The sequence below is a fragment of the Balaenoptera ricei genome, chromosome 11 (assembly GCF_028023285.1).
Source record: "Balaenoptera ricei isolate mBalRic1 chromosome 11, mBalRic1.hap2, whole genome shotgun sequence".
Taxonomy (NCBI): domain Eukaryota; kingdom Metazoa; phylum Chordata; class Mammalia; order Artiodactyla; family Balaenopteridae; genus Balaenoptera; species Balaenoptera ricei.
In genome coordinates this window covers 62613762-62628493 of record NC_082649.1, presented here as the reverse complement: position 1 = coordinate 62628493, position 14732 = coordinate 62613762, and the positions used below count along the sequence as shown (strand labels likewise).

Sequence of the window (14732 nt, the reverse complement as noted above, 5' to 3'; positions counted from 1 at the left end):
AGGGGAATTCTGCATGTTACTGCAGGCCCTGTCTCTAGAGTGAGAACTGAAAAATAGTAGAGGTGACCCCCCTTTAAAGGATAAGATTCATGATGTGACCCTGAACACTCTTCCTGGGTTTTGCCTTCTAGACTCAGGACCCAGAAGGCTGACCCTCAGTGAAACGGTGGGTGGGAAATGGAGGGGTTGGGGATATCATTTGCCTCTCCAGCCATGACTAGGTGGTCCTCACTGCCAGACCCCCAGAACCTAGCTCTCAACAATGGTGGTGAAGAAATGGGAATCCTTTTCTCTGGAGAAGGAAAGGCTGAAGGCTAAAGGGTCAGCTTATTTCCTGTCTTCAAATACACAGTGATGCTCTTCAGAGCCATGTACTTCAGAGGGGTCCACGTACCCTGAAATAAGCTGGCAGACCCTGGGCAGCTCACTTCCAGCTCTGCCTCAGTTTCTTGATGTATGTAATGAAAGCCCTGGACCGGACCATCTCTGGGGGCCTGGCCAGCTCTGGGTGCTCAGTTTTCCAACAAGGACCGAACAGAAGGAAACAAACAGTCTTAAAGAGCAGCGTGAGTCCTGGGTCAGGGGAGGCGTGGCCTCGTGTCCACAGAGTGGCTGCTCAGCAGCCTGCAAAGCTTCTGGGCTCACAGGCGGCCAGCATTCAGGTGAGGTTCTGTTTGGAGACAGAGAGCTGAATCAGTTAATTTTGAGTCCTGACAAATCTGGAATTCACCTTGGGCCATGTAGGAAGGTTCTCAGTCTGGGCCCAAGCCCACACCCCTGGCTACTTGGGCCCCTGAGTTTAAGGACCTGATGGTTTTCCAATTTACAATGACAGCTATTTTTTATGAGACCCCTCCTTAGGATGCAGAGAGAGCAAGGCCAAGAAGGCAGAAGAGGGGCAGATGGATGGGCCTTGAATTCCGTGCTGAGGAGCAGTGGGCACATTTTACAACTTGCACCCCATCCTCCACACAAGTAGATTGAGTGACTATTCCTGCAGCAGAGTCCACCTAAAACAACTTGGCGTGACTCACCCACCAGCATTTTATACGGGCCAAAACACACCCCAAGCCAAGACCAGTAACAGGAGAAAACCACACATGGAGTGAGGCCCCTCTGCTCGTGTGTGAGCCACCCCTTCACAGGACATGCCCCTGTTCTTGGTTTGACACACCTCCCTCTGCTTTCCTCCTCAAAGTCCTTTATGGTATTTATTTATCTCTTTCAAAGTAAACTGTGAAATTTAGAAAGGAAAATGCTTTATGACTTTCTTTTTTTAATAACTGAAGAAGAGATGGACTTGCTTATTAATTAATTTTTGATTAAGCCAATATCTGTTAATTATCTTTACCATACACTGGTGTAAGGACAAGTAAAAATTAAAAATAAGAGGCTTGGGACTTCTCTGGTGGCGCAGTGGTTAGGAATCCGCCTGCCAATGCAGGCGACACGGGTTCAAGCCCTGGTCCAGGAAGATCCCACATGCCGCGGAGCAACCAAGCCTGTGTGCCACAACTACTGAGCCCGTGCGCCACAACTACTGAGCCCGTGTGCCACAACTACTGAAGCCCGTGCACCTAGAGCCCATGCTCCGCAACAAAGAGAAGCCACTGCGATGAGAAACCCGCGCACCGCAACGAAGAGTAGCCCCAGCTCACCACAACTAGAGAAAGCCCACGCACAGCAACGAAGACCCAACACAGCCAAAGTTAATTAATTAATTAATTAATTAATTAATTAACTAAAAAAAATAATAAGAGACTTAATTCTCCCTGTTGGAAATAAGGGACAAGAGTCCACTTGCCTCCTTTTTCTTAGAGTATTTGTTTTAGAAAACATGTAATTGTACCTTCTTTCCTCTTTGAAATGTGGATATATATCCTTTAGAAAATGTGATCATTTCCTCTGTCAGTTTCAGAGCCGGGAGCCATCTCTTTGAAATGCAAATATTGAGGTGCCCAGGCTCCCAGTCCCAGGGGGAGGGCAGGAGCCTGACTTGGGTAGGAACCTGGCTCTAAGTTACACAACTACCTCTGATCATAAAGAGATGAGAAGTTTGTTTCTCCTCTGGATGAAGCCAACCAACTAATACAGATGATGACCCCAATGACCATGGTAAACTTGGGATGAACTGTGTGTGACTGTCAGGTTCCTTACTTGAGCACCAGTTATTGTGTATCTTGAGAACATGTGTGTAAGGGGTTGTGTCTGGTCATATACCAGGGTGACATTTTTTGTGTCTTTACTACCTCATAGCGGATTGCCTGTGATGCACATCACATTTAATGCTTATTCAGTAATGAAAGAGTTTTCTTTCTCTACCATATTCATGGAGAGATTTTTCTGGGTTGGAGATTTTGTTTTTCATTCTATTTCCCCAACAGTAGGCACTGTGCTCAATTCTGTGGAGGTAAAAATGTCTAAGATATAGTCTCTGTGAATTTTTATTATTGTTTAGTAACAGTATAAGAAAAGTGATGGGAAGCCCAAGGATCAGACCATTTAAGCTGAGTCTTAAAGGCTGGGAGGGTCTTCCAGGTTGATAAAGATGGCGGTGGGCATGGGGTGGGGTGTGGTTTGAAGCCAAAAGCACTGAGAGTCTGAGCATAAGGAGGTTTCCTGGGTCCACGGCCAGGCAGAGAGGGTGTGAGGGACTATACAGAAACAGAAGGAAGTGAGGATGGTGGGATTAGGAGGATGGTGGGATTAGTTAATTAATTAATTAATTAATTAATTAACTTTGGCTGCGTTGGGTCTTCGTTGCTGTTCCCGGAGCTTTCAGGAAAGTTCACTTTAGTCTGAGAGGAGGGCTCAGGAAAGGATGCAGAGAGAAGGCAGAAGAGAGGTAAACAGAGGAGCCTCAAATTCTACACTGAGGATCTATAAGGAAAAATTATAAAAGGCTTTAACAGGCAAAAAAAAACCTTTATTGGGTGTCCTGTCTAGCACACCCTTTGGGGCCATCTCCCCCTTTCACTGTCTGAGCTAATTTACAAATGACTGATGATGATGTGATAATTCTTGTTCATGGAAACAGAAATTGTGTCTGGTGGTGATGCATTTGATAACTGCCATGTGGATATGGGCCAATTTTGCATTTATCTGTAAATTCATCTCAGCATTTCTGGTAGTATCTCATCCATGCTATTGCTGTGGCTATGGTCTGTTCATTGTTATTGCTGAATAGGATTGCACTGTGTGAGTGCCCCACGATTATTATCTGTTCTATGCTGATGCACCCCTGGGTGGCTTTCAGTTTTTGAACAATTCTGTCATGAACATTTTTGCGTGTGCATCTACATCTCCTACAGTAGAAATGCATTTTAAAAATGCAAACCAAAAAGCAGACCTACTGTATGAATCCACATATGTGAAGGTCAGAAACAGGCAAAGAAAATCCGCAGTGTTTAGGAATGAATATGTAGGAGGTAAAACTACAAGGACAAAGAAGGAAGCAATGACCATAAAAGTCAGGAATGGGGTGATTTTGGGGAGGGCAGTGGTGGTGATCAAGAAGGGACCTGAGGGAGGCTGCCGGGGGCTGGCCTGGTTCTCTGCTGCTGCCTGGATGTTGGTTAGGTAGCAGATCAATTTATAAGCTGTTGACCTGCAGACTGTCCTTTGAGTGTGTTATGTTTCCCGATGAACATAGGTTTAAGGAAAAAGATGAAGAGGGCCTGGGAAGATATTTAAAGAGATGTGGTATAGATTTTCTTCCCTGCCAAGAGTCACAATTCACTCACATGTGTGTCCACTCATACTTTCTTTCTGAAGATGTTTTCCAATGACACAAACCTTCTGAGCCCAAATGTCCTCACAATGATGATAACAGCATACATCAATGTTGAACATCAAAGTGTGTCAGGAATTTGTTATTAAAATAATTTCCTTTATAAATGCAATAGTTGCTCATTATAAAAAATGCAGATGGTGGGACTTCCCTGGCAGTCCAGTGGTTAAGACTCCGAGCTTCCACTGCAGGAGGTGTGGGTTTGATCCCTGGTCGGGGACCTAACATCCCACTTGCCTCACGGCACAGCCAAAAAAAAAAAAAAAAAAAAAAAATGCAGATGGCACAAAAAAGCATGGAAGAAACAGGAAAGGAAAAACTCAAAACTATCTACAATCCAACTTCCCAGAACCAACCACAGCTAGCTTTTAGCTTCTTCCATCCAATCTTTATGCATATTTTAATATTCACATTGAGTATATTTATATTGAAAATGCAAATGCTATTTTTAAAACTTTGTATTATACAATTTCCAAACATATATAAAAGCAGAGACAACCCCATGCACTAATCACCGAGCTTCAACAATTAGCAACTCATGATCAGTATTTCATCTATTCCCCACTTCATTCCCTACTGGATTATTTAAAAATAAATTCGGGGACTTCCCTGATGGTCCAGTGGTTAAGACTACACTCTCCCAGTGCAGAGATGGGGCCTGGGTTCAATCCCTGGTCAGGGAACTAGATCCCGCATGCCGCAACTAAGAGTCCACGTGCAGCAACTAAAGATCCCGCGTGCCGCAACTAAGACCCGGCACAACCAAATAAATAAATAAATATTTTTAAATAAATAAATAAATAAATCCAGACGTCATAACATTTCACCCATAAACAGTTAAATGTGCGTCTCTAAAAGAATAAGAAAGAAAAAAAAATAAAATTATTTTTAAAAATAATAGGGAGTTCCCTGGTGGTCCAGTGGTTAGGACATTGTAATTGATTTACAATGTGTTAATTTCTGCTGTAGAGCAAAGTGATTCATATATATGTGTGTGTATGCATATATATTCTTTTCCATCATGGTTTATTACAGGATATTGAATATAGTTCCCTGTGCTATACAGTAGGATCTTGTTGTTTATCCATTCCATATATAATAGTTGGCAGATGCAATTTTAAATGATGCTTTTTTTGAGCATTTCTCCATGTCCCTGAAATGTAATTACTAACACTTCTAATCATATTCCACTATGTTAAGCATGTCATAAATGATCTAATTACTCACCGCCCCCCATCCCCCCCAAGCCCCTTGGACATTTAGGCTGCAACATCATCTGGAAAATCGTCTCCCTTGTTGGCATGTAAAGCAAACCAGCATCATTAACCCACTTTGACCTCTGACCACAGTGCTCCACCCAGCTCGCCCACAGGTGCTGAACAAGTCCTCTGCTCCTACCTGGGCTGGACCTGGGAAGGGAACCTCTGGATATGCCAATCAGCCGCCCTGTCCCACGCAGACTCTGCCAGAGAGTATTTCCCTTTCCTTCCCTCTGAGAGCATCTTTAATTGCAAAGTTAGCCAATAGTATCTGGTTTCCTGTGAGGTAGACTATCTTTAGATGCTGCTGCAGGCAAGTTCAGAAACTCCAGGCTGGAGGCCAGCTGGGACAGGAGGGCCTGAAGTTACAGACCTGGAAGACCCAAGCCTGGGGCAGACCAAGAGGGGCTTGGAGGGAGTGATAACTTAGGGGCTGTGTTATCTCCCTCACATGGGTGGAGGGCAGGAACAGTATAGCTCTCTTTAATGATGTGCCTTCAGGCAAGCCCAGAAACTGAGCCTCTGTTTTCCTGCCAATAAACAGGAGCCGATAATACTCACTGGACAGCATTGGGGTGCAAATTGAATGAGCTACAGCTTTTCTCCTCAAAGTGTGATCCCAGCTAGGAGCTTATCAGAAATGCAGCACCTCAGGCCCCCAACCTAGGCCTCTTGAATTAGACTTTGCATTTTTTTGATGCCTTATAGATTTTATTTGTTATAAAGAAAATTCATCTCTATATGTATCTTTATTTTTTTATTTTTATTTTTTTCATGTGACTTGCTTTATTGTGATATCTGCTTTATTGTGGTGGTCTGGGACCGAACTCACAATATCTCTAAGGTATGCCTATATTGTTTTACTAAAAAAATTTTTTTCTATTGAAGTATAGTTGATTTACAGTGTTTCAGGTGTACAGCAAAGTGATTCAGTTATACATACATATACAAATATATATATATTCTTTTTCAGATTCTTTTTCATTTTAGGTTATTACAAGATATGGAATATAGAGACTCTGCATTTTAATGAAATTCTTAGGAGACTGGTAAACACATTGAGTCTGAGAGACATTGGCACAGAAAACACCTACTGAGTGCCTGTTACCTGATGGATACTTAATAATTATGTTTCCCCTCACCTCCCTCCTTCAAGGCATTTAGTGATCCCCTATACCCTGCAGTCAAGCCCAAGTTCTGTATCTGATGGGCAGTGGCACAGGCTGCTCCAGCGGGATGTGGCACCTGGCTGGGCCCTGCTGTACAGGCCGTGCTCCTGCTCCCTGCCCTGGCCAGCTGGTTCTCTGACTGTAACTCGTATCTCAGCCACCTCGGCTGCGCTGCCTTCCCACCACTTCCTTACCTGCCTGAGTCATATTCAAGGCCAAGCCTCTTCCTAGTCCATCCCTATCCCAGGACCTAGCCAGGGTCTGGCACAAGTGGGCCCTCAACACACGTGTTTATCAAGTGGTCAGTGACCACACCCCCACAAGGCCTTCCCTGGCTGCCCACTGCCCTTCTCACAGCTTGAGCCCAGGGTGCCCCTGGTCTCATGTGGTCTCCTGAGGGTGGGGCTGCGTTGCAGGCTTCCACCTTGCCTTCTCCCCATCCCCAGCATGGACTCACCGGCCAGGACCAGCTGTGGCTGGGACTGCAGCGCTATGGGGTGGCTGACCTGCTGGCGTTTGAGGAACTCCACTGCCCCATTTCCTTTCTCGGTCTCCCCCTGGCCTCAGTGTCAGGCCACCTTTCCCTGCCTTTGGCCAGGCTAAAATTTGTGTGAAAAATAATCCAAAGACTGCTGCTAGACACCCCCAGGTGGGAACTCAATATAGAGGAGCCTGCCCCACTGAGGACTGGCAGATAGACTTTCAAATACCTCAAGCTGCAGGAAACTTCAGATACTTGTTAGTGTTTGTGGACACTTTTTCTTTTTTTTTTTTTTTTGGCCGTGCCATGTGGCATGCAGGATCTTAGTCCCCTGACCAGGGATCAAACCTGGGCCCCCAGCAGTGGAAGCGCAGAGTCCTAACCACTGGACTGCCAGGGAATTCCCTGTGGACACTTTTTCAGAATGAGTGGAAGCATAAGCCACCTGGACAGAAAAAACATCTGAAGTAGTTAAATCCCTCCTTAAGGAAATTATTGCCCAAGTTGGATTGCCTGCACCCTTCAAAGTGACAGTTGCACTGTCTCCAGTATAACCCAACAGGTATCTAAAGCATTGCATATTGCTGGAAACTACATTCAGCCTGAAGACCACAATCAACAGGAAAAACTGAGAAAATGAATCACATATTCAAAGAGAGCATTGCTAAAATATGTCAGGAGACCAACTTGGAATAAGGTCTTGCCAGTTGCCTTGCTATGGATTAGAGTGGCTCCCAGAAGTGAGCCCTTCAGGAATATTGTGTGGTAGGCCATTCCAGGTGTCTGCCTGGGCAGGAGAATCTGTAGATGTCTTAAAGGACCTAGCAGTCAACAACTCTGTTAAGAATTGGGCCCTATATGAACTTCTGTTCAAGAATTTGCTTCCAGTAGGTCCACCTACCCAACTGAGATGGTACTGCACCCCTTCCAGCCCAGGGATTGAGTCCTCCTCAAAACCTGGAGAGAACAAGGACTGGGACATCAACTTGCCTCTAAGTGGACAGGACCATACAAGGTGCTGCAGAACACCCACTCCTCATTTTGATAAATTAGCCAGGATAAGACCATGGATTTACCACACCCAAGTAGAACTCACTCCTCTAGAAACTGGACAGGATGAAGAAAAATAGACTTGGCCTTGTGAGACATTAGAAGATCTTAAGTTGCTGTTTCGAGTCAAGCCTCTTACCAGATAAGTAATGATGACTCTTGCTCTTCTCTTTTGTTTCACTACACAAGTAATGATGACTCTTGCTCTTCTCTTGTTTCACTACACTGGTGACAGCCACTTGTTAGAAAGGAAATGCTTCAATAAAACTATCTCCAGGTGTGGCCAAAGAGGGGAAATAACCCTCTTTAAAGATATAAAGAACCTGCTGTATAAAAAAAAAAAAGATACAAAGATAGCATAGCGCAGAGCTTCGTGGGTATCCTTATTCCAAGTTTATATGTACATTCAAGTGCTTGTCTAAGTATTGTGAAGGACCATAAAAAGGGGATCCAATGCAAACTGTTCATGCCCAGCCTGGGCCTCGGGAATACTTCCAGTCCCAAATTGATGAATTCCATTACACAATTACCCCCTCATGGCCTCTGTTCAGCAGGAAGTAGCCAGAGTGGTCATCACCCCTTTTCCCAGAAGATTGTGGAATGGACATTGACAGGGGAGAATTGTAATAGAGAAGAACAAACCTGACACCATATTGGATCTATTCCTTTAGCTCTCACATTTGTGCTCTATTTGCTATGCTTAGTTATTCTGGCTCTGCACCTTTGTGAAAGAATGATGCCTGTAGCCTGAAATACACATAGTAGCCCTTTCTCAAGGCTCTGCCTCCCAGGCTTGACCTTTAAAGATGTAACACTTTTCCATTCATATAGAGATAAAAAGGTGCAGAACAGAGAATAACAATTGTCTTGTTGGAGGAATATCATGACCAGATCTATGTGGACTGCCACAAGAACAAAGGATTATCACATCCCTTCCGGGTTCTGGCCAGCGCCAAGAAGTCTGCAACGGCCAGCCACACCTGGTCCCCTTTTAGTATAAAAGAACTCTGAGTTCTCACTCAGGTAAAATGGTTCTTTGGAACACTAGTCTGCCATCTTCTTGGTCTGCTGGCTTTCCAAATAAAGTCTCTATTCCTTGTCCCAACACCTCATCTATCAATTTATTGGGCTTTCATGTGGAGAGTAGTATAAGCTTGGACTCGGGAACAGGGTGAAGGATGCTTTAACTAACCTTGTTGTGGTAAATATTTTGCAATGTATACGTGTATCAAATCATCACATAGTACAGAATAACTTACACATTAACACTTAAACTTACATATTATATGTCAATTATATTCAATAAAGCTGGAAATAAATACTGGAAAAAAGTTTTTAAACAAACAAAGAGAAAATGTGTCTGTCATTCTTCTCCAGGAGTCTCATTTGGGTTGAATTATTTCTTAATCTCAGTAGAATGAGGCAGAAGTCGTACAGGCTTATTTGCAAATTAAAGCAAAAGTGTCCCTTTATTCCAAAACAAGTCTTCGTTTGCAGGCTAACTCTTAAGTAGTGTTTGGTAACCACCCCTATTCTGTATTGCACTTTTGTATGTATGCCACGCATCACCACTCTGACTCACTTGTTTGCTCACTCACTTATTGGGTACTTATTAAGCACCTCCTGCATGCCATACCCTGTGCATAGGGCTGGTTGCTTGTGACATAAAGATGAACAGGGCAGGGTCTCTACCCGATCCCTCCACAGTTTCGATCTCAGTTTGGCTTCCACACTTCAAGGTTGCAAAAAGAGACGGCTCAGGGAACATTGAGCAATCAGCAATTATCAGAAGGACAGGGGAGTGGTCTGTCTTGCCTCTGTCCACCAAGCACTGTCTTCTCCCTCCTTGTGTCTCCGCCTCTCCCCAGCATTCCCCAAGGCCCAGAGCTTCAGGCTGGGCAGGCAGTCAGCACGGGCCTAGAGGACAGCTTTTGGCTGTGGGAGTCCCCTTGATTTTACTCAAAGCACATGCCTTTGCTGACAAAAAAAAATCTGCAGCAGTTGCATTCTTGAGAGGGAGTGGTATGTGCAGGTGAAACTGGCAAGCCTTTGTGTTACAGTTCTGTGAAGAACCTGCAGACCCACAATGATTTTGAGTCACATTGTCATGGTTCAAATCCTGACCCTGCCACTCAAGCCTCGGTCAAGTTATTTCTCTGAGCCTGAGTTTCCTTATTGTAAAAAATCAGGCTAATAGTCCATGTGGCAAGGATGGTGTGAGGATTAGCAATGACACATGTAAAGCACATCATATGGTGCTTGGAATATTGTGGGCCCTCAGGAAATGAAGAATTACTATTCAAGGCAAGAAGGTCCCAAACAGGGTAATAAAAATCTGCATTCTGGGGATACATGGAGGAAGGAACACTCTCTTTCTAAGAGGTCTTGGTGAAGCATTCACCTGGGAGGACAGGCCAGAAGGACCAAGCTGTACAGAGTCGAGAGGGTGGGTTATAGGCCTCACACACTGGGGGGTCGCTCAATGTGCCCCCTTCTCCTGGGGTCTCCAGGGCTTTGATGACAGACAACTACCTGTCCCCTTAGAACCCTCTTCACTCTCTGTGGTCCTGTTCCATCCAAGATGCTCCCTCGGTAAGGATTCTTGAGTGACGGTGGGTAGGGAGGGACTTAAAGGATCTGGGCCTGTGCTGGATGAGTCTTTGGAGGGATACAGAAGGCAGGGTTCGTTCTGGATCAGCTGCTGTCAAGAAGCAGGGGAATTCAGTGACTGGGAGTCTAATAACCTTTGCCTGGGTGGTGGGAGTATTGAAATGGGCTAGAGCTGTCCCTGGTAACGGGGCAGCAATCACCAGTGTTGGTCCAGGTGTGTATGTGGGAGGGTGGGGCTAGTCTTTTTGTTGTTGTGGAGTGGCCCTGTCTGAGCATCTGTGATGTTCAGGTGGGAGCTTAACAGTCAGGCAGCCAACAGGGGAGTTTTCCCTCTTTTCCTGTATTAGGGAATCTGATATGGTCGAGCCCACAGAATGGGGACAATAAGAAGGATGACCATGACTGCACGTGCAGCTCAGGCCACGGTTTACAAAACTCTCCCATAGGCACCATCTCCCTTGCAGGGCAGGAAACTGAGGCCCAAGGAGGTTAGAGTAACTCCAGGCCACTCAGCTGGTAGGTTGAGTGGAGTAGGCAGGAAATCCACCCCAAGTCAGAAATTTACATACATGCAGTGTCTGGCTGTTTCTCTGCAGGTTACCGAACCCAAAGCAGATGCCTCTGGGCAGACTCAGGGTGGATGACCATCACTCCTTCCTAAAGGGCTTTCCTCCTGGCCCTGAGAGAAAAGCAGGTGAGGGGGGAACAGGGAATAGAGGGGTTGTTGATGGTGGGGTTGGTGAACCATTCCCTCAGTGGAAGCTTTGAGGCTCCCCTTTGTGGTTGTCACGTGAACTGCTGGCCCAGGCCTGGCTGAGGCAGGTGTGGGCAGCAAGGTCCCCTCCAGGGCCCCAAGTCAGGCAGACCCTGTGCCAGGCACACCATAGTCAGGGGCTCAATTGACCCTCAATCCATTGGCCTGCGAGCTGGGTGTCCTCAGCCCATCATAGAGATGATAAAACAGAGCTGAAGTCAGAGTTTACCCAGGAAAAGAGTGCTGAAGCTGGGTATTTAGGCCTCACCTCGTCCAGTGATGGAGCTACGGGTATCACACAGACTCCCCTTCCGAATTCTCAATTTGCAAAGGCTGTTTACAGCTAGGCTGTGGGACTAAGAAGTAATTTTTGGACTTGATAAAGGGCTTCCCAGTTTTATAAAGTGTTTTCACATTCTTTATTTCTTGTAAGCCTCACAGAACCCTATAAAGCAGGTTCATGAGGCATGATTATCTCCACTTTACAACCAAGAAAACAGGTGCAGAGATAACAACAGGTAAAACATAATCATCATCATCCTAGTTATTAATGTTTACCGTGTGCCAAGCTCTGTGCTAAGTGCTTTGCAATTGTTACCTTGTTTAATACTCAAACAACACTGATACTGTTCCCATTTTACAGAAAGGATGTGAAGGCACAGAAATGGGCACAGTACAGGACCTAGAGCTGCAGTCTGACTTTGGAATCCGAGCTCTTCCTTACCACACTGTACTGACACTTGTGACTCACTATGGACCACAGGTCTGGTAAAAGATGGACAGGAACTGGATTCTGCCTTCTTTGATGCCCTGGGCAGTGTTCTTTCTACCACATCACAATGGCTCTGTTGTCCTCTTTCAGCATCTGAAGGTAATAATACAGGTGAAAACTTAAAAAAAAAAAAAAAAAGAGAAAGACAAGTTACACTCAGTTCTTTGAGGAGAAAAAAAAGTATTGGCAAGATGAATGAGGGTATGATGAACTGGGAGATTGGGATTGACATATATACACTAATGTGTATAAAATGGATCACTAATAAGAACCTGCTGTATAAAAAAATAAATAAAATTAAATTTAAAAAAAAAGAGATGGATGAGGGTAGACTCAGGGCACTGGGGAGGGGTGTTTGATGGGTACACTGCCAGAGGGGAGGTCTGGGCCGTGCTCCAGGCCAAGCTCACGACTTAGCCTGGTTGTATCTCCCTGGAGTAGAGAGCACCCTGTTTGTAATTCTACACTAGTTGCTGTACGTGCTGTCTGTCTCCCTGAGTATTCTTCTAAAGCTTCTCTGTGCCAGTGGGCCGGTCTCTCTGGGGAGCCGTGGTTTCAAAATTGCAGTGTCTAGAGCTGCACTGTCCAATGCAGTGGTCACAGGCCACACGTGGCTGTGGAGCACTGGTGATGTGGCTAGTCTCAATTGCACTGTCATGTAAGTATAAAATATTTACCAGATTTTTTTAAGACTCAGCATGAAAAAAAAGAATGTACCATATCTCATTCATAATGTTTATATTAATTACATGTTGAAATGATAATATTTTAGAGGTATTGGGTTTACTAAAGTATTTTGTTAACATTAATTTTACCTGTTTCTCTTTACTTTTAAAATCACTACTAGAAAATTATGTGTGTGGCTCTTGCTGTTGGACACTACTGGAAGACACTGATCTAAAGCTTTTGGTCCTGGTGAATGTGCTTATGACATCTGTCGGAAGCCAGACACTCCTCAGAGCTGTCCAACGGGGAAGACCTGTTTTTGTCCCACCCTCTGTGAGGTGTTGGAGGCGGCCAGGGGCGGATGGGGGTGGGGGAGAGGTGACCTTAAGGCTTTGTCTCTCTGCCAAATGGGCAAAGGGAAAAGTTCCTGCAGCCCAGTGGCAGGGGAACAGAGGAGCAGCACGTTTTCTGTGTGAACCACCCTGCTCAGTTGGCAGGATCCCTTGGTTTAAACTCATGTTACAGTATACTCCAGCAGCTATGAACTCATTTCAGTTCCTAAGATTCTAAGCTTTTTCTGGTCTTGGCCCCTCCCTCCCCTCCCCTCCCTCCCCTCCTCTCCCTACTTGGCTGTCTCTTTAGATAGCAAGTGGGTTCTACACAGAGACCCCCTGACCCTCTCAGCTGCATTAGGTTCTCCCACTGCGTCAATTCTCTCAGTCCTTTATTTCCTCTTCACAGGACCGGTCCCACTTCACCACCACCCTCTTGGACATAGAGTGTGTTTGATGTCTGTCTGCTCATTAAACAGAAACATCATGAGCGCAGGGACTGTGTCCGTCCACTCCTATGTCCTGCTGCCAACATGTTCCCCTTATAACAGGGAAGAACAAATCTCACTCCATATCAGATGTTTCTTTTACTTTAACCTTTGTATTCTATTGCTTTTGCTTCCGGTTAAGAATGTTGCCTATAGCCTGAGATACATAGGATAGCCCCTTCTCAAGACTCTGACCTTTAAAGATATAACACTTTGCCATCCCTATAGAGATAAAAAGTTGCAGAACAGAGAATGACATTTGTCTTGTTGGAGGTTTACAGGAACATTTTGACCTGACCTACATGGACAGCTGCACGTTTACCTTGTCGTCATTTCCTGTGGCAGCTCCCAAGGGAGCCGCGGTCACCCTCAGGCTATGGAGCACAACCCCAGCTTGGGAGGGGCGGCCACTGCCCAAGGTCACCACGCGGTGAGTGCCTGAGGGAAGCCGGGCCTGGGGGGGGGGCGGTTCGCACACCTGGGGCCTTCCTCCTCACCGAGGGCGGGCCTCCCCTTCCTGTGTCCCTCTCAGAGGGGCCGTGGTCACAAGCCCAGCTTGACCCTGTTCTTTGGGAGATCCCATGCTTCTTGGGATGTGGTATCCAAGCCCTAAAACTCTCAAAGTGTTTGTGCTCATCTTGGGGACCCCCTGCAGGGCCAAAGGGAGACAACCCAGGGGGCCAGGCGGCTGGTGGGTGCAGGCACTGGGTGCAGGGGTGGGGGGCACTGAACCTCAGGCTTGGGGCTCCTTCCCACCAGATGGCAGAGTGGGAGCAGGAAGCAGTTCTGCTCGGAAGGGTCCAGAAGCCGGGCAAGGCCGGGTGGACTCAGCAGTCGCCCAGCAGGTGTCACCCTCCCTCCTCTCCAGGCCGAGACCTGGGGGCCTGCACCCTGTTCTGAGGCACTGCTCACCTCACCTCTCCGGGGGAAGGAGCCAGTGAGGAGAGCACTCAGGTGCAGAGACAGACAGACAGACAGACTGGCAGAAAATAAATTTGACAGGCAGGAGCAAGAGTGAGCGAAAGCCAGGCTTCAGGAGAGAAAATGCTTGCCTTGAAAGGACTTCTGCTAGAGAAAGGCTGAAAGGGATGTTCTGAGGGAACATTTCAGAAGAACAGCTGAATCCATTCACCGAGCACCCCTCCTGCCCCCACACGATCAGGAGCCCTTTGCAGGCAGACCTGAAGTCACGCACCTCTTTTAACGCAATGGGTGCACACCTCAAGCCCTGCTTTGCTAGGCTTCTGCCTCGCACCAAAACACACACAGACGATGGTGACATTGACTCATCGAGTTTGCCAAAGACAAGGAAAATGGTAAAGCACAAGAACAGACAAGGAATCTGCTGAAGACAGAGGGAA

General features: G+C 46.1%; 1 protein-coding gene and 1 long non-coding RNA gene across 3 annotated transcripts in view; both read left to right on the top strand.

Annotated features, from left to right (window-relative positions):
• LOC132374107 (uncharacterized) overlaps positions 1-12122 on the top strand; it is a 98160-nt gene extending 86038 nt beyond the window's left edge. The window contains exons 4-5 of the long non-coding RNA XR_009505587.1: positions 10956-11053; positions 11757-12122. This is a non-coding gene — a long non-coding RNA (uncharacterized LOC132374107). The remainder of the gene's footprint in view (positions 1-10955; positions 11054-11756) is intronic.
• Positions 12123-12979: 857 nt separating this feature from the next.
• CCR8 (C-C motif chemokine receptor 8) overlaps positions 12980-14732 on the top strand; it is a 52357-nt gene continuing 50604 nt past the window's right edge. For both annotated transcript variants that reach the window (XM_059937605.1, XM_059937604.1), the window contains exon 1: positions 12980-13801. In XM_059937605.1, coding sequence (XP_059793588.1) covers positions 13748-13801 — 54 coding nt within the window. In that variant the 5' untranslated portion in view covers positions 12980-13747. The remainder of the gene's footprint in view (positions 13802-14732) is intronic.